The sequence below is a fragment of the Drosophila sechellia genome, chromosome 2R, assembly GCF_004382195.2.
Source record: "Drosophila sechellia strain sech25 chromosome 2R, ASM438219v1, whole genome shotgun sequence".
Taxonomy (NCBI): domain Eukaryota; kingdom Metazoa; phylum Arthropoda; class Insecta; order Diptera; family Drosophilidae; genus Drosophila; species Drosophila sechellia.
Genome location: NC_045950.1, coordinates 6,579,954 through 6,604,652, shown reverse-complemented (window position 1 = coordinate 6,604,652; position 24,699 = coordinate 6,579,954). Strand labels below are relative to the sequence as shown.

Below are 24,699 nucleotides of genomic sequence, written 5' to 3'. Positions count from 1 at the left end.
GTTTGTCAACGGCTGCCCTACTGCTATCAAATCGGGATTTGTCGTAAGACGCTAAGGAATTCATATTTTCTGTCGCATGAGCTCTAACAGTTGCCAAATCTATTTCACATTCGGTCTCACATGGGGGAACTAATCCAAGGGGTCGAGCCTGTTTACCAATTAACATTTCTAACGGACTTGCCTCAGTGGCACGAGAAATTGTACAATTCAGTGCAAGTTGGACTTCGCCAAGTGCGTCCTGCCACGACCGTTGACTTGATTCTACCACTGACAACAAATTTTTCAGTGTTTCCATCACCCGTTCCACTTGCCCATTTGCACGGCTCATTCCCGTAGCAATCAAGTGAAGTTCAACTTTCTGCGATACGCAAAACTCGGAAAACTTAGAGCTAGTAAAACATCTGCCCTGGTCGGCGATGATGCGATCTGGTACTCCAAATAAGGATATAGAAGATTTCATAGCATTAACACAGCTTTCGGCATCTATCTTTAAGGTGTGATACAGATAAACAAACTTTGTATAGGCATCGATCTGAACAATGACATACTCTTTCAAATCGCTCTTGCCGCTTAATTTACCCGTTATATCTATGTGGATGGTGTGCCACGGTATACTTGTCTTCGGAATGGAATGAAGTTCCGCCTGAACCTTCCCGGAAGATGATTTCACTGATCTACAAGTTATGCAGTTTGAAACAAATTTTCGAACATACTTGTTCATTTTAGCGAACCAATAATACTGGTACACTTTATCAAGTGTCTTTTGCCACCCTAAATGCATTATCGACTCGTGTACCTGGTTAATTACTGACCACTTGAAAGCTCTGGGTACAACTGGTAAATAACTTGTTCTACCTCGTCTTTGGACCTTGCGATATAATACACCTTTTCGCAAATCATACGTTTTGGCCAAATTTTCAGCCAATTCATCTGACTCCAATTTGTTAACTATTTCTATTATCTCAAGGTCTAACCGTTGCTCAGCAAGAAGCCAAGTACTTGAAATTTCAGACAGATTTACTCGTTTTTCGGGAATCTTGTTTATTGACAAAATGTGTTCGGGTGATAAAGGATTTCTTGATAGGAAATCCACATGAGCCATACGCTTACCCTCTCTATATTGAATTTCGAAATTAAACGATTGTAAGTAGGCCCACCAGCGGTGAACTCTGGGTGTTAAATCTATTTTTGTGCGAGAAGCTTTTAATGAATTGCAGTCTGTATAGACAACGAACTCACGGCCAATTAGGTAATGGCGAAAATGTTTAACGGCTTTTACCACTGCCAAGGTTTCCAGCTCGTAGGAGTGATATCTAGATTCAACAGAGGTAGTTGTTTTGCTGAAGTATTCGATTACATGGGGCTTACTTTCTATACGGTGCAAAAGTATCGCTCCATATCCACAGGCACTTGCATCAGTGTGCAACTCAATAGGATATTGCGGGTCGAAGATTACCAGAACAGGTTCATTTGTGAGGATCGTCACAACTTTAAGTCTGATCTCTTCCAGCTCAGCGCTCCATGTAATCTTGCCGCTACCAGACGAAAGTGAATACAATGGTTTCATAAGTTGGGAGAATCCAGGCACGAATTTGCGAAAGTAAGAGGCCAAGCCAATGAATTGTCTAACGCCGGAGACAGTTTGAGGAGGAGGCAAGGAGCTTAATGAAGCTATCTTTCGCACATTCGGACGAATTTCTCCCGCTCGCACTTCATAGCCCAAATACTGAACCGTTGTTTTGAGAAAACTGCATTTAGCATGGTTAAAGGTAAAACCAGCCTTTGTAAGAACATTCAAAACAGTTTTTAACCTTTCCAAAGCCAATTCCTTGGTTGGCGATACTACCATTATATCGTCCATGTAAACGATTACAAAAGAGTTAGCAAGGTCACCAAGTGCATTTATGACTGCGCGCTGGAAAACAGATGGCGCATTTTTGAGGCCAAAAGGCATTGTAAGAAATTCAAATTGGCCGTCTGGGGTCACAAATGCAGTATATTCCACGGATTCAGGGTGAATCGGGATTTGGTGGAAACCACTTGCCATATCCAGGCATGTGAAATAATTTGCTCCGCGAAGTCTAGCAATTTGATCGCTGATAAGCGGCAAGGGGTATTTATCCGAAATCGTGTTCGAGTTTAGCTCTCTAAAATCAACACATAGACGGTCGGTTCCGTTCTTCTTTTTGACGAGCAACATGGGGCTAGCAAAGGGAGAGCAACTTGGGCGAACAATATTACATCTTATCAATTCGCTCACCTGCATTCGCACTACTTCTCTCTCTTCGGGGCTAAGTCTATAAGGTCGGCGCTGAACAGTTTTAGTTGGATCAATCAAACGGATTTTCATTTCGCCTGTATTTACTCGAGTATGAGGTATCCCGTTGGTAAATGAAGTCGAGTGCTTTTCAAGTAACTCAATTAATTGAGCTTTCTCATTGTCGACTAATTCGGTGTCAATATCGGACAAAGTAAACGATCGCTCAGTAACGGAACAATTATTAACAGTTTTTGATTTTACAACTTTAAAATTATCGGATGTCAAAATTACATAAAAGCCTTGTTTAAGTATTTCTCGCCCTATCAGAATATCATTCCTCATTTGCTCGTTCGGGACTACATGAAATAATATTTCCATAATATTTTCGTTTATAGTGACTTCACTCAAGATTTGCAATGTACTGCACACACTGCCACCACCAATGCCTTTTATCATTACAGTATTGTTTATACGTTTACCAGATAACTTATTGCTAATGTCGTCTTTAATAAGGGAGCACTCTGCACCGGAATCGAAACAAATTGGATAGATCTCACCTCGTTGATGCAAGCTTCCCTTTGGCTCAATCACACAACATTGGTTAACAGTCTTCTGTTGAGTCACATCTTGTTTGGCTGCACTTCCGTTTTTCGGGCATTGGTTGGAGAAATGTCCCGGTTGGCCGCACCGATAGCACGTAACATTTGATTTTTCACGCTGCGGTTTCGCCTGTCTATCTTGTCGCATTTTACTTCGGCATTCAGCAATTCGATGTCCCGGCTTTGAACAGAAGTGGCATACAACTGGCGATGCCTTACGGTTCTTCTGGTCAGGTCCAAGGTTGTCATCTCGAGCATGTCGCTTCTTGTCGAACGTAAACGCTTTTAACTCCGCCTGTAGCTTACTTCTGGTACGTACATTGGATGTGAAGAGGACGCGCTGCAAACGACTGTCAATGTTTGCCATATGCGCAAGAACAGTTGTAACGGCAATTTCTTCTATTTCCATATTCCGCCACTTTGTAGTCAGCGTCGTCACCAGCCGACTCGCATACACCGCGTAACATTCATCGGCAGTCGGGCGGCTGTTGAGTAAATTTAAAAACGTAGCGGCCGGCGTCTCTTCGGTTTCAAAGCGCTGCAGAAATAATTCCTGGAACTCTTGCCAAGTCATACCCTGGTACGAGATTTGTGTTAGCCACTGAGATGCAGTTCCTTCCATGCAGTTACTTAGTGCGATGATCAATTTACTTCCTTTAAGGGGGTGCTCAGTTAGAATTATATCGGTTGTTGAACACCACTTTGCTGCCTCTACGCATGCAGCATCAGGGTTAAATTTGGGTAGCTTAACATCATAACTAGGTTGCTGCTCACGTGCCGGCGTCACTTGCATGATTTTTACAAGTTCAGCAAAATTCCGATTTTGCATTTCCACTACTGCACGCCACTGATCCTCAGAAAATGCAGGGTGTGGCACAGATCCCACTTCTGATGTCGGGTTAAGAATATCAGGGTCCTCGCCGTCCGTCCGTCCGTCCATATCAGCGTTGCTCATAACTCTTTTCACAATATAATTTTTATGCAGCTGTGCGCAGTCAACGAGTCCACTTGCGTCTGCTTTGGCTTCTCCACGATTAATGACCTCACTCCCGTTTCGTGCAGCCTGCTTTGTCTCTTCTCAATTTTTGGCATTTCCTTTTCATTATATAGTTTTCCCTTTCTAACCAAGCAGCGCAAGTGGCCACGTTCAGCAACAGCTCTATCGCTCTCGTTTTTGCAAAGTCCTAGATAATTCATCTATTCATCCTCACACATTGACAATAAATAGGAACACGCATAATAGCAAAGGGAACATGGAGAAGAAGTAAACGGCGACTAAACGCATTCATTATTTTCGCCACGTGTTCATAAATAGGAACACGCATAATAGCAAAGGGAACTTGGAGAAGAAGTAAACAGCGACTACACGCATACTCATTATTTTCGCCACGACATATATATATATATAATAAGAGAAATTGCTAATTGGATGCATATTTCTGTTATTTAAAGCAAATTCCTGCGCTCAAAAACTGACAAAGAATGCATAATTAGAGTCATAACTATATCTCATTTTTTTTATAAATCAAGCATGTTCCTCTATCGGAATTTCTTGTGCAAATTGTCATTATATTTGCACATAATCGAATTCTACTTTCACTGCTTGCCATTTAAGCGACAGATGAGTTTTTTATTATCACAGATTTACGCATATTAAATCTTTCTATTCGAAGCCTGCATATTTCATCTAAACACACAATTTATGCATAATTGTTTTCCATAAATCTGGAAAATATGCGCAAATTAAATCTGAACCCCACCATGTGCTACAGCCATTAAATTTGCTCTGGAATGTCTGGGAAAAGCTTGAATCAACTTTGACACCCGCGCAGAATCGCTTTTGCTTGGAAGAACCGCCTCGAGGTCAATTTAATTTTGTTTCAGCACTTTGACTTTTATTATCCTGTTACCCAGTGCTGTCTGTGATTATTGTATGCCCGCCCAAAAGCGGATATAATGGGATTTGGATATGGCAGTGGAGGGATCCAAACTACTACCAAGTGCTAATTTGAAATAGATGAGTGGAGATAACTATGTGAACAATACGGTCACACATAGGACTTTTCTATCTTTATGGACATAAACTATCCAGCCCGATTCAACAATTGTTTGATTTTTGTGGCCAGCGTGTTTGTAATGCAAGTGGCTTGAGTTCGCTCAGCAGGATGTGGCACGTAGCTGCCAGCCGGAAACTTGGCTCAAAAAAATTTTGAATGAAATATGAGTGGCACAGTGTGGTGGGTGGCCGCTCGAGTCATTCAGGAGCCTATAAGCCAGGAGGCTCGTGAGTTTGCTGTGCAAACTTTTGTGGCTTTCGCCTGCAGCTCAGCCAATTTACGTCGACAGCCTGTGCATGCCAATTAGTGCAAATAACTCAATTATGCTCGGTGCTGCCTTCATTTCGGTGTGTAGAGATATCGACACCTCATTGACTGCTGATTACACCAATGGGTAGTAGCTTGTCAGCTCCTGACTGGGTGCATACCCCACTCCGTGGAAAAACCATTAATTAAGCCCGGTCTCGCAATGGATTCAACCCTCTGTTAATGTGCGAGCGCGTAATTGAAATGAATGATTATCACCGGGCTAAAGTAAAACGGGATAGTGGTATACTAGACAGGGTTTAACGTCGCTTTAATGGCTCTTCGTGGCTGAGATCTCAACTATCCGCAGCGTCTGGCCAAGTCTCTTATGTACCGTTTAAGCCATTTTATTGCCATAAGCACACAAAGCTTTACCTCTTCACAACAAAAAATCCCTCAACAATAGACCATAAAAGTCGGTACAGAAACGCCACCCAGCACCAGCTCATATATCAACAGCTATTGAAGAACATTAAGAGGTTTAGCTTCTAGCCACACCCACCTCACGTTGGACACGTTAGGTGCTGAAGAAGTACAAGATACAATAAAATTTAGATAGACTGAGTACATATTCACTCCGTGGCAACAAAGCCATAATAATGGAAATCATTGTGTATAATATCGTGACCAATCTCTGTCAAATCTGCGATAATTTATAATCAGTATAATATGAATAATTTATAATATACATTAAAAATAAAATATACATAAACCATTTTTCTATCTCTTATCTCAGCATAATCTTCTTAAGAAGCAAAACTTCCGAATTTTCCTCCGAGTACTTATTTTATTGTTTCATAAATTGTTCTTCTTTTCTTTGCAGGTGAGTAAAAGTGTATAAATTAACGTGAGAGTTTCGCCTTCGACTGTGGTAAGTATAAGTAAGAAAATATATGTGTGCAGAATAGACTTTATCATGTGTAAACTTGGTTATTTGTCTGTGAGGAGCTCAAGGAGTTGCCTCTTGACTGGCTCGCTATTAATAATGTTTTATCTGGAAGAAAACACCTTTTGTCTGACTTTGTTGTTCCACGGCGAATTCCTCAAAGGAATTCGTAAAATTCGCAAATGACTTCTGGCATTCCGTAGTGGTCTTTGCTTTCGTGGGCCGCATTTCATTTTTCCCCTCACATACCCATACAGCAATCATAAAAAATGCCGCAAATCATCACGGCCGAAGGACGAACCTTCTTGTGGGTCCTGCAGGTGTATAGCTCCTGGTTTTCCCTCATCCTGGCGCCAATTTCGCAGTGCCTGCGATGCGTCCTTTGTTATGGTTAATGTTTTCGCATTGTTTATGTTATGTTTATGTCCTGCGTCGTGTGCGTGCCTCCTAATTGTGTTTTACGTGCGAGTTTGATACCTCGCACTGTCAAAACTCTGTGCTATATCGTGTCAATGTCAAAGTATGAGATATAATATACATCTATAAGTCCGACGTGAAACTGTTCGTTTGCAATTAGCAGCGCGTTTAATCTCTTTAGCCTGTGTGTTCTCCGTCTCTTGGGCATTTCAGTTTCGACAGCTTATGGTGGGAAATTTTCTGCATTGTCTGATAAATCGATATAAATATTGTTACTGATACGTTTCAATTGTCTGACATAAGAGAGAGAGGATACTGTAGATTTTAAGTAAACGGAGCAGCAGAGAATTAATCTGTGATATTTAATGTACTCTACAGATTTATTAATTTCTAAAAATGTACATAATTATTTTACATTCTGAGTAACAGGTATTTTTAAGTCGTAAGCCATTGGCTAACCATAATTTCTGCTTATGGCCACAAAGTTTGTCCAAATTTGAATTATGCTATTGGCCTGTTTTATTTGCCCGAAGAGCAAAGTGGATAGAACACTTTAAGGAGCGTAAACACACCAAGCTGGGCAACTTTATTGCTGATGAATGCTGCGTCGGATATGAATAATACATTCAATTTCGCAGTTCATATGATTGTAAAGTCGACAAATATCTTCACCCTGAATTCATGGACTTGGCAATTTGCACAGCTAGTTCGCAATGCGGCTGCTCCGCAAGCAAACTCGATAAATCGAGTGCGCGTTGCCTTGCTCAACAACTTAATAACATTTCCCAAGCACACTCCATCGCAAGTCCTTACTCAGCAACCGCTAAGCGAATTAAGCGATTTGCTATTCATAACCACAAGGGTAAATCCATTTAAAGGCATTGCTCCTTGGATGGTTAATGTGTTTTGTGCAGCATACTTTCTGGCGCGCGTCATTGCGCACATTACGTATACGCCTCGTTGCGTCATAAGGTCTCATTAAAACATTAATGCAACAAGTTCATGACATGGCCGACCTAAGCATCGCCTGGATTTTTAAATTAATTTTCCACATTTAGAATGTGCGTGTGTTAAATTCATTAGTCTGAAATCAACAGGAAGCCAACAGAATAGGCCACCATTAACGGCCACAACAATTTGCTTTCATTGAAATTGCCAATTAGGCAAGAGGGCAGTTGCAAATGCAGCAGGACCACTGAAGGCCAACGGAGGTCAACTAGGGACACGATGCTCCGGAAAAGCTGGGAAAATGCCACGGAAAAGGCCAGCGAAAATGTCAGTTACATTGAATGTGAATTGTGCCTAAGCAATGACCGCTCCTAGAAGTTGCCGATGATTCGCACATGTTTTTCCCGTTCTCTTTTCCGTTTTCATGACCTACCTTTCTCTTTTCTCTTCTCTTACGTGTGCCTCAACCACGTGTTCGTGCTGCTTATGCCTTCACCTTGTTATTCGCAGTTCAAGCTCAAAAAACAAAAAAAAAAATGTATAGTTCGACAGAGCGAGAGAGAGAATTAAGAGGGGGAAAGCTGTGGGGAAAGTGAGCTTCAAAGGACATTGTCAGCTTTTATGGTATTTGATTGTGTAAAGCTTTTTTGGAGACTTTTTTTAATTTCTTCAACAGAGCAACAGATGGCGCATTAACATTATTCGAAAATATTAAATCACTAAATGTTTGAAAAGGATGTTGTTGCCTAAATATTACCCAATTAGTTTATAAACTAATGCAGCTTAAACGTCGAGTTTATATAGGGTCGTTTATTATTCAAAGGTAGACTTATCAATTTGATCATCAACTTCCGTTCTGCCTTTATTGTTATTCATTGCTGTCAAATTGTTCGACAAATTACCTCCTCATGAGCTGCATAAATACGTCCGCATAATGTTGATTATATCAACTACAGGCAGCAATTGAAATAGCCGTGCGGACTCTCGGCTATCCCATTCCCATGCAATAACATCCTTTGACCGGGACAACTGCGATTAAGATGCAAAGTGAATATTAGTATGTTAACACACTTTTGCCCCCTTGTCACCAGGACCACTTTCCACTTGACTTGACTGGAGGCAGCTGCCTTGTTTTGTTGTTCCATCCTGGCTACTTGAATGCCTGTCCGTCGTCCTTAGGTCCTCGGATGCTTTCGTCCAAACTGTTTGGCTTGAGTGGCCATCCAGCTGCGTGTCCCTGTGTCTGGCATTCGTAATGAAATTCAGCGGAGGAATGCCTGTGCCAACCTTAAGCGTCTTGGGTGCCGGCCGACTTTGGTTGGAATTGATTTATTGGCTCAGCTTGAGCTTAGGCCAAATATCTATTTGCTTTTCCTTACGGATTCCCATATATCACTTATCTAAAAATGATTTAGTGGCGAATGAGGTGAGGCTTAGTTATTTAAACACCATGGACGATCTAAAGTGCTAACTAAATATAATAACATATAACATGATAAATCATTAAAATGATTAATTCTATATGATTAATTCTATAAAATGTGAAATTTGCATTTGCAAATTGAATTTGCATTTCTAAGAATAGGTTGTACAAAAATATTTAAAATATTTAATACTTTTTTAAACCAAAATGGTATTATTTAGTGATTATGCTCAAATATTTTATAATATTGCAGACAAATATTAATTTTACTACAATAAATCTGTTAATATGATAGAATTTAAATTGAAATTAAACACACTTTTCAAAAGTATGGGTGGCTTGTGGGCGTGGCAAGACAATTCGAAAAATATTTTGAATTTTTGGGAATTTGCCTACAAAAATTTATTTCTCGCACTCTTACTAGTTGATTAAAGGTTAGTCTGATAGTGGAGGAAATCGACGTTCTCTGTTGTTTTATTTTAAAGTTCATTTTAGCTTATTAATATTTGGATTTTTTTTACTGTTACTGCGGCTTATTGCTTAGTTTGAAGCGCCGCAAGCTTCTTGTGGTTTCCGCACACCTGTTGCTGCTCGGCGTGAATTTAATTACAGCCCCATAAGTGATTTGTGGCGAGCCGCAAAGCTGAAACTCGAATTCACAGCTGAGTTGGGTGACGAATCCCAGTGAATTGAGGCTGGGCCGCCATAAACAAGCGTTAATTGCACTTTGAGGTTGCACTAGACAGTCGTCTTTATTTCTATTTCCATTTCCCCCGACAAGTGCGAGTTATGTGGGAACTTGGCCCAAAAAAGTACAACGGGCTTAAATAACATGGCCCAATTGTGGGTCGCACTGTTAGCCGGTTAACAGAGGAGCTTTGAGCTTTCCCCGCTCGGAAAATCCTCTGGCTAACAGAGATGTTACTGCGTAACATCGGGATTTGAAAAATATATGTTAGTCGGTCGGCTTTGTCGGCATTGTGGAATCGGCATTCAGTTTGTTTTTATACTCTGCACATGAAACATGTGATTTCTCTCGAACGCTCGCCGCCGAAGCCAGAGTTTTCTTTAGAGTTTTCCCTCGCTGCCCAGCCGAAGGAGTGAGCAAGAGAGCGAGTGTTCGTGAGTGCGTTCGTGAGTTTCGTTCAATTGTTCGTGTCGTGTCGTGTGTCGATGACATTTTCCTGAAGCGAGATTTTTAGTAACGGAAATCGGATTGCTAATTAAAATTGCATATGCCCGCTGTTGGCAGTTAAATGTTTAGTCGTAGGGAATAGTAACTAGTTTTAATTAAGTCGCATAAATAAAAACGCTGCCATAAATCGTAGCCAAACTAGGCGACCGTGTTATTTACCACATGGCCCACATAAATCAATAAGACGAAAATAATAAATCACCAAGATCACGTTAAATATTTAATTTCACACCGCATGATACAAGTGGCAATAAAAGTTCCGTGCGAATTTGTGCGCTGTCTACAACTCCACGTGCATAAATAAATGAAGCTGTGACCAGCCAATTGACCCGTGAGCCTTTATTTATCGGGGCATCCACCTGAGGAGAACCCCAAGTTGCCGAAAGTTTCGCCGTGAATTTATTGCCAATGCCGCGCTCGCGCAATACGGTGTCCTTTGGGCCTCATTTTCGGCCAGCGAAAAACAGCTTAGCCTCAATAAAAGTCCTCAGACAACGCACGAAATCTTAAACACCACACACACCTAGCACTTCGATGGGCCACGATAAAGCCAAAGGTACGTTGGTACGCCGTAACATTCAAGTATTTCCGCTCTCGACTCAAGTGTGCAATCGAAAGTGAATCCGCATCCGCATCCGTGTGCCGCTTCCGTTATAACGGAACTGTTGTCCTTACCAATTCTCGCTTTGCCTTCCCGGCTGTTTGCTCTACGTGGGTAATTTTTTATATCAATAAAAGTTTATCTGAAGGTACATGCACACACAAAGTAGTTGGGCGCCAGTATTTATCTGGGCTTGGTTCCGCACTCACAAGCCCTCAAAACGATGGGAAATGTTTCAAATGGTTTTATAAATATAAAGTAGTTTTTGGAAAGGGTCAGAAGGAAGAAAACTCGTTGGAAAAACTTCGTTTGATATAAGCGAGTACTACAATATTTCCATTCCCTTTGATACAGCCGATTAAATATTAGCAGCAAAACAAAAGACGTCGATATTTATAGCATCTATGGCTTCTGAAACTGATCGATACCATCCACATTGTTAACTTTAAAATCCTTTTGTCCAATAATTTACTAATAGCGACAAAACGTACCCAATTAGCTTGTTAACATGTTGCCTTAAAAGTTATAATGAGATAAAAGAAAGTCCACTGAATGAGCTTCTTTAAAAATACCAATACCACACACACCAGTGCCCTTTTGGCAGAAGAAAGCCCCTTACCCTTTGAATTTCTGCTCTTTCTCCTCCATTTGCGGTTTTGTACTGAGGTTTGTTGTTTCCGTTGCCTTGTTGCATTTGACATTATGCGCATTAAATGCGCTTGGAATGCTCTGCTTCCTCCGGCTGCTAGGACTCCTGCTTCCTTCCACAAACACAAACTGCCACTGACAATGATAAGCGGACGAGGAGGAGAGCCGGAAGTGTTGGTAAGGAGGCAGGAGAGCCGGGAGCTAAGAACCAGGAGCCGGGAGCTGGGAGTCGGGAGACTGCAGACAGAGGTAGACAGCTGCCAAAGCGCTTTGTAAATTATGTCGTTGAGGGGCTTCAGCTCGAGTGGGTTTTATGGGGAAAGTAACCAAAAACGGAATAAAAGCACTACCGTATGGCAGGACATAAACATGTGTGTTCGAAAGTTTCCGAGCTTGGGGCACAATGGCTGCTCTGCCTTTAATTAAATATTTACAAACCTGGAGGTTGCCGCGGTGTGAAAGTAATTTGAGTTTAATATTCATGCTAATTTAAATATGAAAACGCAGTTCGCGGATTACAGTGCGTATACGTAATGCTTACCTTGATTGCTGGTTTTCAGAGAACTTTAGATGGGGGTTTGATTTGAATTACATTAGTGGTATGCGGATATACGTTTTAAAACGAATGGTAGTTTCGTCTGTGACATCAGTTCAGTTTCAAAAGGCCATAAAAAATGAGGCAAATAAAACTCTTAGTCTGGTTACTGGTCGGCGGAGTGGTTTCCTCAACGGAACAACTCCAATTCCTAAAGAATTTCCTAGAAGCGGTGCACAAAGAGAGATATATTTCAACTATTCTTCTAATGCAAAGGAAAGTCCATAAACACTATTTTCTGCACGGACTTTACCCCATATCCTGGCCTATAATTCGCTTTGACGAAACTAAAAGAGTTGAACTAGTAAACAATTTTAACAAGGACATCCTGGCTCTGGATTTCAATCATATTAGAGATGCGAGGATTATGATCTGGTTACAGATGAGCCCTTCGGAAACTTTTCTTCAAAATATTGTTTTTCAGGCATCTGAGCAAAAGTTTCTTAATCTCGTGGTAATAGAAAATACATTAAAAACTCGACGATTTTATCCATTTCCCCAGCCAATGGTGCAAGTTATCGACAAACCTTTCGAAGAAAAGGAAATATATCCCGCTCTTTGGCGCAACTTTATGGGCAAAAATGCAATAGCTGTGCCCGACTTGGTGCCACCACGGAGCTTCTATTCTTTTAATCCAAAAACCGGTCATAGAACGCAAAGTGGATCTGTCTACAAAGTCTTTAAAGCCTTTACGCAGAGATACAATATTACCATGCTCTTGAAATGGCCCCTCAACACAAATACTACCCAAAAGGAAATTATCGAAAGGACTGTTCGGGGAGAGATTGACTTACCACTAACCGGGCAGTTGATTAGCTTTAGACACCCAAACGGAAGTAGGGCTCAGCCTCTTTTAGGAATGACAGCCCTATCTATCGCCGTTCCTTGTGGTCCGGAGTTGCCAATGTTTGATCGGTTCTTTTTGGTCTACGGACTGACTACGTCCTGCTAAACATCATAGAGATCATACTTGGAACCCTAAGCGATCGAGTCAAACGCCATCCAAGACATGAGAAGATCCTAAACCTGGTGCTCAACCTACGGGTGTTCAGTTGCATTCTGTCCCTGCCCACTCCACAAGGGAATCGACTTAGGTCCGTCAATGGTCAGCTGACCATGGTGATGAGTATCACAGGCCTCATTCTATCCTGCATTGTGGCAGCACAAACGAGTACTATTCTCACCATGAAGCCCCAATACCGGCATATCAAGAACTTTCAGGAACTGCGCGACAGTAACATAACCGTGGTTTGTAACCACCTTAACTACATGACAGCAAATGGATCCCAAGTTTTTAGCCAAGTTCATGCAGAACATCTGGATTGTGAGCAGCATTGAGCAGATGAAGATGATCTTTGATTTGAATACGAGCTACGCCTTCCAGACATTCTCCTATAAAAGAGACCCCTTTACGCTGCTTCAAATGCACACTACCCGTAAGGCCTTTTGCAGGACCACGAATCTAGATGTGGTCAGTGGACTCGCTTATACTGCTGTTCTCGAAAAGAATTCGATCTACGCTTTGCCCCTGCAGGACTACACCCTTCAGGTCTTTAGTGCCGGTCTGGTCTATTACTGGGCGGAAGAGGCTATTCGGGATCTTATCTCCACCGTGAGGCACTCACAATTGGAAAAGCTACCCATTGTAACCGGATATCAATCTCTGAAGCTGCAGGATTATAAAGGCTGTTGGATGATTCTCCTAATCGGTGGCGCTCTAGCCTTTTGTGTATTCATCGTGGAAGTTGTCGTGGGCTCCAAATAGCGAGAGATATGAAAGACACTAGACAGCAAAATATGTTATAAAATGTTAAATATTATAAATCATAATCAAATTGCAATTTTAAATGCTTAGTTTGCTTACAAAGCTTCCTTAACTTATAAAATATAAATTGTATGTCTTAATCAAAAAAGCACCGCAATTTTCAAATATAAAGCAGTCATTTTAAAAGGGGGTTGCCAAAAGCGTATACCTTTCTTATCTATTTTCACAGTGATAATTGTTGTATTAATAATAATTTCAATAAAAAACCTCAGATTGCGTAGTTGAGATGGAATATGTAGCGTTTAAATTGATTACAGGCTGGCAGAGCTTTTTAGATGGGCGTCCGATTTAAAATGCATTATTGCTAATATGCACGGATATGACTTTAAAATGGGAATGCACAATTCCAAGTGATTTTAGTTCACTAGAATTAATCCAGAAGTCATGAGGGAAGCTCAAATGATTATTTTCTTGTTGGCAAGTGCTGCAGCAGTGACTGTGAAACAATATGAGTTCCTTCAAAGTTTCCTGAAAGCAGTGGAGCGAACAAACGATAACCACTCTTCTGATGATGCAAAGCCACGTTCAGAAAAAGAATCTTTTTCAAGGAATATATCCGTTACCCTGGCCCATAATCCATTTGGATGAAACTCAAAGAATTGAGTTGGTTAACCACTACAATAAGGGAATCATGGCTCTGCTCTATATGAATTCTGAGAAGGATATATTGCTTCTCTCATCATTGGTTGCCAATTTAGATCACATGCGAGAGGCCAGGATTGTGATTTGGCTTGGTCTCGAGTCTACGGAGAAGCAGAAACAAGCAGATGTGCTCAAGTTCCTTAATATTTTGCTAATAGAAAGAACCTTACAACTTTTGCGCTTTTTTCCATTTCCTCAGCCGAAGTTCGAAAGACTCGATAAGCCCCTTGGAAAGTCTAATATTTTCCCAGTTCTATGGCATAATTATATGGGAAAAATTGCTTTGACATTAGATCACTTGGTGGAACCGCTAAGTTTCTACTGGACGGATCCCAGTACGAATGTAAAACGACACACTGGATATATATACAAGTTGATTACAAATTTTGCCGAGCAGCACAATATCACTTTGCTACTGGACAGTCCTCCCAGCGAAGAAATGTCCCAAATGGAAATCATCGAAAGGACTCTTCGGGGAGAGATAGATCTGGCCATAACTGGGCAGACGATAAACTCGAGACATTCGAGCGGGAGCAGGATTCACTGCTTCCTCGGAATGGCATCAATGTCCATCGTAGTGCCCTGTGGACAGGAGATGTCGGCCTATGAACGGTTCATGCAGCTCATGCATTTCGTGCGCCGATTATATTTTTCGGATTTTACATTTTTCTAAGCCTTGTAGATTTTCTTCTTAGAACCATGAGCGATCGAATCCGGCGCAATCCAAGGCGTATTCCCCTCCTGCAAACGGTGCTTAGCCTGCGTGTGCTATGATGCATTTTAAGCATGTCTGTTCCCAATTCCAATCGACTGAGATCCGTTAAGGGACAGTTCACCATGGTGATGAGTTTCACAGGCCTGATCATATTTGGCATTATGGCCGCTCAGACCAGCACATTGCTTTCTATGAATCCGCAATATCGGCACATCAATAACTTTCAGGAACTGCGCGACAGTAACATAATCGTGGTTTTCAATCACATGAACTTCATGACTATCAAACAGCAGATGAATCCCGACATTCTATCGAAGTTTCTGACGAACATCTGGGTTGTTAAAAGCCAGGAACTAATGAATATGATTGTTTCGTTTAATACAAGCTACGCTTATCAGACATTCATCTATAATGAGGGCCTTATCAGGGCACTCCAAAGCCATTCCGTTCACAAGGCATTTTGCAGCTCCCCAGAACTGCGTTTGATCAGCGGACTCACATATTCCCTAGTCTTAGAACCGAATTCGATATACGCATTGGCTCTGCAGGATCACGCACTTCAGGTGTGGAGTTCCGGTATTATGAATTACTGGATCGACGAAGCAGTTCGGAAAATAATATCATCAGTGAGGAATTCCCGATTTGTGAAATTACCATTTACGACATTTCGGGTACTAAAGCTCGAAGATTGCAGAGGAGGTTGGCAAACACTTTGTGTGGGTTTTTCGATAGCTACTTGTGTTTTCATTGTGGAAGTACTAATGGGATTTTTCCGATATAGAAATCAGAAAAAATAAAACATAACACTCATATTTTTAAACCCTGGTTTGGACAATTGTATTAACATAAGCTGCAACCTTGACTATATTCCTGTCTATACACTCCATAATTACTTAAATAAATTATTTAAACGTGAGTTCAAGGTAGCTTACATTATGCCGCCTTCTTTGACTATCTGGGCCCTCATCAATGACAATAAAAACTCAGTCATAAAGGGGCCACAAATGACATATGTGACGATATGCCGGGCATTTATGATGGCAAAGGGCCAGCAGACAAGAGGCTATGGCACCCAGTGCCGACATGTCCGGTGCTCAGATTGAGTGTGAGAATAAAGCATAGAGTCGACACATGGGAACTGGGGTCCCAATGGCCAACCTTGACCTCAAATGAGGACTGTCCCGATTCCTGGAGTCCGACAATTAATTACTGCATAATAAATGCCTATGATACGATTGATGAGCCGGGCGTATCTGACTGCTGGTCAACTGCAATTAGGGATAGAATGGAGCGAAACGGAAAACACACTCGAAAATCAATCGATTGACGTCAGTGAACGAAAATTGGGCCGAAGAAAACAGTGTAAGGTGACACAATCCCACAAAGGATACACACCGGGGACCACAGGGCGAATGCGTCACGTGAACTGCCGAAAGCCCGGGAAGGGGTTTAAGTTCTCAACTTACGCGCTCCTTTATGCCCGACTTAACGTGAAAAAATAAACAAAATCCCGCAGCTAAAGTTACGATTGCGTTCCGTTCCATTTTATCATTTAATTAAAATTTAAATTGTTGCATCTAGCGGAAAATCGGGGAAAGCTGAAGGCGGAAACGGAATTTTTAACATATACGAGTACCCTTCTGGCTGTGGCGTCCCCTCCGCTCAGTGTGAATTATTTATATCACATACAATTTGAATTTCTGGTATTTGCATTTGTCAGATTGTTATTTGCTGATTGACAATGTGTGCCGCTGAAGGTGTGTGTTCCTGATTGGACTACGTTCTCCCAAGGGAAGCCAGCGAAATGGACGCCTCGCATGTCAATCTTCATTCGGGAAAGTGCTGAAAGGCCCTAGTTAAAGGTTATGAATTCATTAGAGTAAAAATCCATATGTTTACATTAACTTTTTTGCAAGCGAAATCCGAATTCCCTGGCAATGCGATAATAATTAAACCAACGCTAAATTGCATACGCATGCCATTTGTATTTGTCGGTCAATTTGCTGTCAAAATATGCCAAAACAGCACAAGTGGCTGGGTCAGGTCACTTAACCGCATTAAAGCCGTCAGCAGAACACAATGGGTCAAAAGTTCATTTGATGTAGGAATGCGCTTGGCAAGCTCTCCAACAAATAATGTCTATATAGTTGAAACAGCATAGAAAACAAGGCAGGTTGGAGTTTACAAGGATATATCCGGGCTATATATATTACTATCACATAGACATATTTACCAATTATATATTTATCGCACAGGAAGAAAATTAAATGTTGTAAATTACAATATATCTGCTTTTCATTGAGAGTCCATATACAAATGTATTTAATCAACAAAAAGATATAATATATTGCATTTTTTCCATTTTAAATTTACCAGAGAGTTTTACTAGTTAATACAGATTTCCCATGCTGTTTTCTATTAGTGTGAAAAACAGCACAGAACTGGCTGGCAAGGATATGGGGAAAGGTCCTTCTGGGCGGAGTGCGAAAAGTAAAGAACCCCTGGGCTGCCGCAGTTTTTGCCAACTGCTCTTCTCGCCAGGAAAAAGTTCTGTTTAAGTCAAATATTGGCCTGGCTTAGCCGCCTGCTCCGCCTTCTCCGTTTCGTCCTGGCCCAGGGATATTAAGCGAGCAACGGCAACAGGACAATGCAGATGCAATAAAAAAATATGGTCGGTGGAGAGGGAAACGGGAGAATGAAGCTGAATGACTTGCAGTCATTTAAGGGCAAGCTTAAAGAGTCAGGCGAGGAGGTATGGTATTCATCAATTATCCAAGCGTAAAATGCATTGAAATTTCCTACGGCGTCGGATCAAGATTTTTATTACGCTTTACACTCGAAGACCATTTTCCCGCCCACTGCTTTAAAATCGTAAATTCACAGCTGACAGCTTTTCCAGCCAGCGGGAACGGAACGGGAACGAGTCGGCTTATGTCAGGCCTGGCTAAGTGCATGACAATCACAGATAGTTGGCGGCTGGAGGGGCTGGGAAGTGTTCTGTTTCGACCCGCTTTCCGGGCAGTTCTATTTGTTCTTGTTGCTGCAACAACGGACCAAACAAACAAACAAACAAACATTCAGACAAACAGCAAACAAACCCTTCGACACATTGCAGCCCAAGGAACAACAGGACAGTTTGATGGACAGCCTGTCAACGCGCAGTCGGTTCATATTTTACTACTGCATATAGAAGTCTGACTTTCGGATTAATGGTTTACAACAAATGGAATTCACGGAAAAACTGCTAGACAATGCAGAGCGGAAAACTAAAATTGGTTTTTCCATTTTTCCTTCATTGATTGATGGCTACGGACCATGGTCAAAAGTGTTATATTTTCAAACTTGTTCTTTGTCTTGCTTAAATCTGTATAGAATTTATGGCTGAGCTCGAAGATAAAGAAGTTGAATTATTTAAAGAGAGAATCTGCCAAAAATAATGGTGTGTCACACATTAAACATTTATGTCAAAGTGCCTAAAAGGCGCAGCCAACTTGCACGTCCTATGTATTTTTGGCAGGATGAGCCGGCGAGTCCTTTCGCGAACTCACTCACAAATGTGCTCAGGCTTCTTAGGATACCGAGCATTATTGATCGCCCATCGAGCTGTGACAGTTTGCAAGGTGCATTATCATGCAAATTAATTGCATTGCCCGGCGAAGCGTGCATTAAGATGGTCACTGTCACCGACACCGCATTTCAATTAAATCAACACATTGATTTAATTAAATTTCCGCCGTTTTACGAACTGGCGCTACTCAGTAGTCTATTTTTTACGCCCCTTTCAATGCTTTGCGGTTGTGCTGGCTGCGTGGTGGTGGTTCAATTAAAAATGCCATCGATATGCGCAACTGCATAATTTATGCAAAAGAGTCGCCAGGCACTCTTCATCTTTCAGGGCAAAGCTCTTACAACATGTACATACGTATATTGCTGAGTTTGGGCAAAGGACGTGGACGAGATGGAAATATCCGTAAAATGGATTTTAATACGGATTTATCAGCAACTTTAAGCGAGGGAAAGTGGGACACTCTGTTAAAGTAATTACCAGCATAGGTTGTCCTACTAATTTAAGTCCACTTGTTCCAAAATTGCCCTTTAGCACAACAAATGGCTCCATTAGAGGGAATTGCACTCGTACGTGGAGCAACGCCTTTCGGAGGATCCTCAAGTGTTTTAATTACAAAAAGCGCGACAAACGGCAAACAAGAAGCCACGAAAGGCTACACATGCAATCCTAAGCCGCTTAATTTATTTACACGAGCTCTAAAACAAGCTTCAGTCGCCTTAGCGGCTTGTGCCACCTAAAGTTGGCTTAAACGCTCCGAGCCACATGTTGACAGCCAAGATGTAGGCCGAGAGTTGCCGCCCCAGGCATGTGACTCGTGTCAACAATTTATTTTTTTAATTTATGCATGAATAATTAGTCGCCACCATCCCAGGCTGTTGCGATTCACACGGACTTTAGCCGGAAAAGGGGATTTAATTGTACAAATCCAATTTGCTCACATTATGCATCAAAACGCGGGAGCTAACTCCGTTAAGAATCTTTAAAACCTAGTCATGGTGTCTGTTGCTAAAAAAGAAAATATAATTATTACAAATTTATTTACACTCATACACCCATTAATTAATAACTAATTTAACGTATTCTAGTAATCAATATATTTTGTAGCATACTTTTAAGCATCTGAGCGGCTTAAACTACATAATCATGCCACATTCCTTCGCAAATATTCAAATCATTAAAAATTCCTGGCAAATAATTTCTGAAAAAGAAAACAATAATACGAACACTGCGTTAAATTGTGGAAGTAAGCACCTGACTTACGCGCCAACAGTCTTTTTCTCATTATTTATTTAAGCAAAGTTTTCAGAAATTTATTCCAACTTTGGCGCAACTATTTTTCCTGTAAACTTGCCACTTTATTTGTTTGACACGTGCAGCGATGAAACTTTATATTTAGACGGGATGGCAAACTTTTGGCCCACATAATGACTGTTGACAATTGCCAATAAATGCAGATGGGTGGGCCGGGGGGTGGCTCCACCACCCGTAAAGGATCCCAACAATATTTTAGGCCTCGCTGAGTGCGATGAGTTTGCCATTTTATTGTATTAACAGCAACAGGCTGTTCAAACACTGGTATGGGATGTGTACACTCGAAGAAATCGCGCGGCGAACTAAAAAAGGGATGGCCTTTGGGCCAAGTTCATAATCATAATTCTCGCAGTGCAAGACGTGTTTTATTAGCAGAAACAGCGGGACAGCACCAGCGACCAAATGAATTACCTTTCTCGAGTCGCCCCAACAAAGGCAAATGTATTTTGCTTGTATGAAGGGGCAGAAACAAATTTCATTATAGCCGTAAATACCAAAACCAGGGGGTGGCCCACCGAGGGGATCGTGGAAAAGCGGGCAGTGGGGCTAGTGTTTGCTTAGCGACTAAGCCGGAATTCATTCATTCATTTCTGGCCGACGCAAATTGATTGTTTACTTAATTTCATCATCGATTTTGTCGCTCGGAAAGTTTTTAATCAACACAAGCTGGAGAGCCGGCGCGGTAATTCAATGATCATCATCATCATGCAAATTGGCAAAAATTAATAACAATTATAATTTACAAGCAAAAGGCATTTTGCGGGCAGCTCCTGCGGTCACAGATGCTCCTGTGACGTGCAAAGTGCGTAAATTTGCACCCAACCCCTTCTAGTTAATTATTAATTTTAGCTCGGAACAGTGATTTTTCACTCCGGACTGCAGCCGTCTGGTAAAACATACGCTGTGTTGGTAATAGAGTAGGCAAAAGTTGAGAATTGTAATTGAAAAGGTTTGCTAATTGGCCTCAGGTACGATGAGGGACCAGCTGATGGTCCATCTAGTTAGCCGGTTATTAGTTCGAAGGCTTTCGCAATTCGGGGAATGTTAAATAGAAAGCTTCGCTAAAAATCCTGATTAAATGGAATTTCAATCCATTTGAGCTGATTCAGTTACAGCGCTGAGTGCTCCATATTTAATGAAAATTAATGATACAAAGTTTAGGCTTTCGAAGAATATGTAGCTGCTTGGTGTAGGTAGGTTGTCGAACAATAAGAAAAGCCACATAAAATCCGTTGTTTAAATCAAGTTAGGAAAAGTAGTGAAATTATTTATATTATATTATTTTCCATTAGGGTTCTTAAGAGCTCCACTATAACTTAATTAGGAAATTTGATAGATGACAAAATTAATGTCGGGTAAAGCTTATTTAGTAATGAGTAAGACTTTTGAAACTGCAAACAGTGAATAAAGTTTTAAATATTTGCGACTCACTTGATTTTTGTTCCAGCTAATTGAGCTGCAAAAACTCTGTTTATATTTCATTAAGCACTTCTTAGCTTAATTTTAAGTTACACGATACCGCCCAGTGATATAGTTAAAATACCTTGCCTATTGCATTTGACTGACATGTTTTCGATCCGAATCCTTTCTATGCCGAAAGGCGAGGAAACTTTCAGACAATTTGCCCGATTACTGCTCTCAAATTTATTGTGGCTCTCACCTGGTAATGCTAACTGACAGGTAGATAATTGAGACAGAAAAGCAAGATAAATAAGTAAAAAAGAAAGAGCATGTGAAAGCTTTTAAGTGACAATTATGTGGCCGCTTCTGACCTGATGCGAATTGACGTGCACAAAACTTTTGCATTAAATATTGCGGACGAAGCGAAAATTAATATTAATTGTAAGTGTTCCAGTTCGCACGGCCAGTCAAAACAAAAGGCAGGCGAAAATAAATAGAATTTATTACATGGACAGGGATTTTCGGGCTCTAACCTAGAGGGAAATTTAATTTGCCGCTGATTGAATTTAGCACTTTCTTGGAATTCACCTAGGGACGAATCGGGCATACTTTATTAATAACCAAGCGCCGATGTTCTTCTGGTTCATTTTTTATGCATTCCAGAAAATTCAAATTGCGTAATAATAATGAGCCCAGCTTCTCCGGGGGGAGTAGGCAACTCTGCGAACTCACAGGACGCAATTCAAATTGCAATTTGCCTTCTTTTTCACTCTATATGCCTTTTCGGTATCTCTCTATCTCTGTTTCTGCGTATTTTCCAGTTGGTCATAAATTCGTGTTCAATATTTAATGAGCTGAATGTTTTTGCGCTCACAGGAAGTGGTGGCAGTGGCACAGAGCGCGGTCTTTAATGCATGCCTTTAAATTGTTTATGGCCCATATGAGTAATGTGCACAACGCATTTGCCAACTGATGTGTGGCGAATGCACTTGCCAGCGGCCAAATCAGCCATAAAACCAGCTCATACCTGTCACGGCCACATTTTTCGCCCGGCTTTTGTCCGAATTTTGGCCTTCCTCGCTCCCTGTCACATTAGCCAACTCATTTGCGCTGCATGTCGAGAGCAGCAAGTCACTCAGCCGGAGTGCAGAAGGCATTTCTAGTAGTCAGGCAGGGCTTTAGCTTGATTTTTGCCCCTTAAGTGTGCTGCAGATAAAGGTGTTGCTGCCTCCCATTTTGGCGCGTTTAATTTCAGTGAGTACACTCTGGAATGCCCCACGTTGGGCGCCAGTAAGTACACCAGTAGCATGACTCGCATTGGGCGCCCGTAAGAACTTACGGGTATGCCCCACGTTGGGCGCCACCAAGGACAGTCTTCATTGGCCTGTGCAGAGGAAATCAATGAAAATACTGCATAACTTCATTTGTGCCCCTGCCCTTTGGAGTGGCATTCAAGTGGCACGTACCGACAACACAGCGGAATCGAACCGAACAGAGCGTACACAAAGCGATTTCTCAATTTAAAGTCATTTTGCGTTTTCCCAGCGAACGTTGGTCGAATACGAGTAACGGGGTAAGTGCTCCCTGTCCTGTACTGCCATACAGCTAGACTGCATCCTCGTTCAGGCAAAGGACCCTTGCTCTATCCCTTGGTGACACATTTTTACCGTTGCCAGGCAACGCGTTGCATTTTTTACAGGAGTAAGTCGCACTCTGCTCCACACCATCTTGTTTGCTAATCGGCCAACTGCAGCAGGGTTTCCTGCCCTGCGTTAGTTGGTTTCGTTAGATATTCCCGGGGAGTCTCGAATTCCAGCAGCTCCGCTGTGACGGGCGAAATGGGTTTCGATTGGATTTGACAAACATATGCAAAGTGAGCAAGATGTAGCAGCAAAGTGCTGTCAAAGTATAAGGGATAGACACTCAGCTGTAATCGTATACCGTCCTGTGATGCTGTACCACTGTAGCTTATCAATGGGAAAATCAAACATCAAACATCGAAAAAGAAATACATTCACAATGTAACAAAAACGGGCAAGAATGTGATGAGATGCTGAACTGGATATCTTTCCAGTGTATTTCTCTAGAAGTTTGTGGTTGACAAAGGATTTATTCGTACAGCAGCCGGTTTTGAAATCTAATAGCAGGACTATGTAAAAATAAGTTTCACATTAAAGAGTTTTGCACATATAGAAACTCTACCCGAGAGTTTCGTCACTATTTGGACTGCCGCCAACAGTGATAGTACTGAACTTCTTTCAATTACCGCTTTCGAACGCGCTTTCCATTATCTTTAAATGGGTTTATTTATTTAATAAACAACACTGAAAACCTATTATCATTTCGTTCAGTATTTAACGATGTCACATTGGCCCTGTTTTGGGGAAAGGGAAAACTTGTTGCTTGGGGGACCATTTTAAGTGAAAACTTTCAGACAAGCTGGAAACATTCAAATCGAAGCGATATTCCTGCACTCTTCACTCGCACATATTAATTAAAGTTTGTTAATGCATTGCCATGGCGAGCGAGTAAAAGTTACAACAAAAATTTAAAACTTTTCTCGCAATTGAGAGTTGTTTAAACATTCATAAGCTTTCCATTTGCCCTTCCCCACGGGGAGCATGGACCGGGCCCCAGTGCTGTGGCAACTCGTATAAAAGTAACTCAACTAACGCAACTGGAGCTAAATGGCCCTGTTGCAAAACGGTCAGCAGGCACTTGGCCAGTGCCAAGCCAATTATGAGCCAAGTCAAAGGGCGACAAAGGGGTGGAGATTGCCTGGCAATCAATAGGGCCTTCTTTGGGCGCCCCTCAGTGTCAGTTAATGTGCCCAATTGAGTGTCGAAAATTTCGCAACCGAAAGCGTTAAGTGCCAGTCAGGCAACACAATGCAGGGGCATTTTGGTTTTGGCCAACTCAACACCGTGACGGTCGCATTGTTGCAATGGATGCGGTGCGCTCTGGTGCTTTAAATACACGAGGAGCTCCAGCTCAGGTCCTGGGTCTGGCTCTGGCTCCTTTGTGTATTTGGCCGCCAGGACGCAGGGCGGAGGACCACGGCAACGTGGCAGCAATTAAAGTAAGTGGCGCCATTCGCCTTTCACGCTGCCTTGGTCATTTCTTTTGGACGAGAAGTGGTGCGTCCCGCTCAGAAGGCATTAATTTCCGCTGACAAACACCCACAGAATAGTTTTCACGTTGGTGAGGTTTTCATAATTGCCCACGTGCCCAAAGGCCAAGTTTTTATTATTTATTTTTCAGCTTCTTTAGCATAATTTTGTGTGATCATAAGGACTAGCTTA

General features: G+C 41.6%; 2 protein-coding genes across 9 annotated transcripts in view; both read left to right on the top strand.

The window, feature by feature from the left end:
- The window catches only part of LOC6608495 (potassium channel subfamily T member 2), a 100,237-nt gene that overhangs the window by 30,907 nt on the left and 44,631 nt on the right, over nucleotides 1–24,699 (top strand). The gene's annotated exons all lie outside the window — the stretch shown is intronic.
- On the top strand, nucleotides 10,669–14,852 carry LOC6608503. Its single transcript, XM_032716704.1, is given in 3 exon segments — nucleotides 10,669–12,870; nucleotides 12,873–13,206; nucleotides 13,208–14,852. Coding segments are annotated over 3 exon segments (1,683 nt in total). The 5' UTR covers nucleotides 10,669–12,014; the 3' UTR covers nucleotides 13,701–14,852.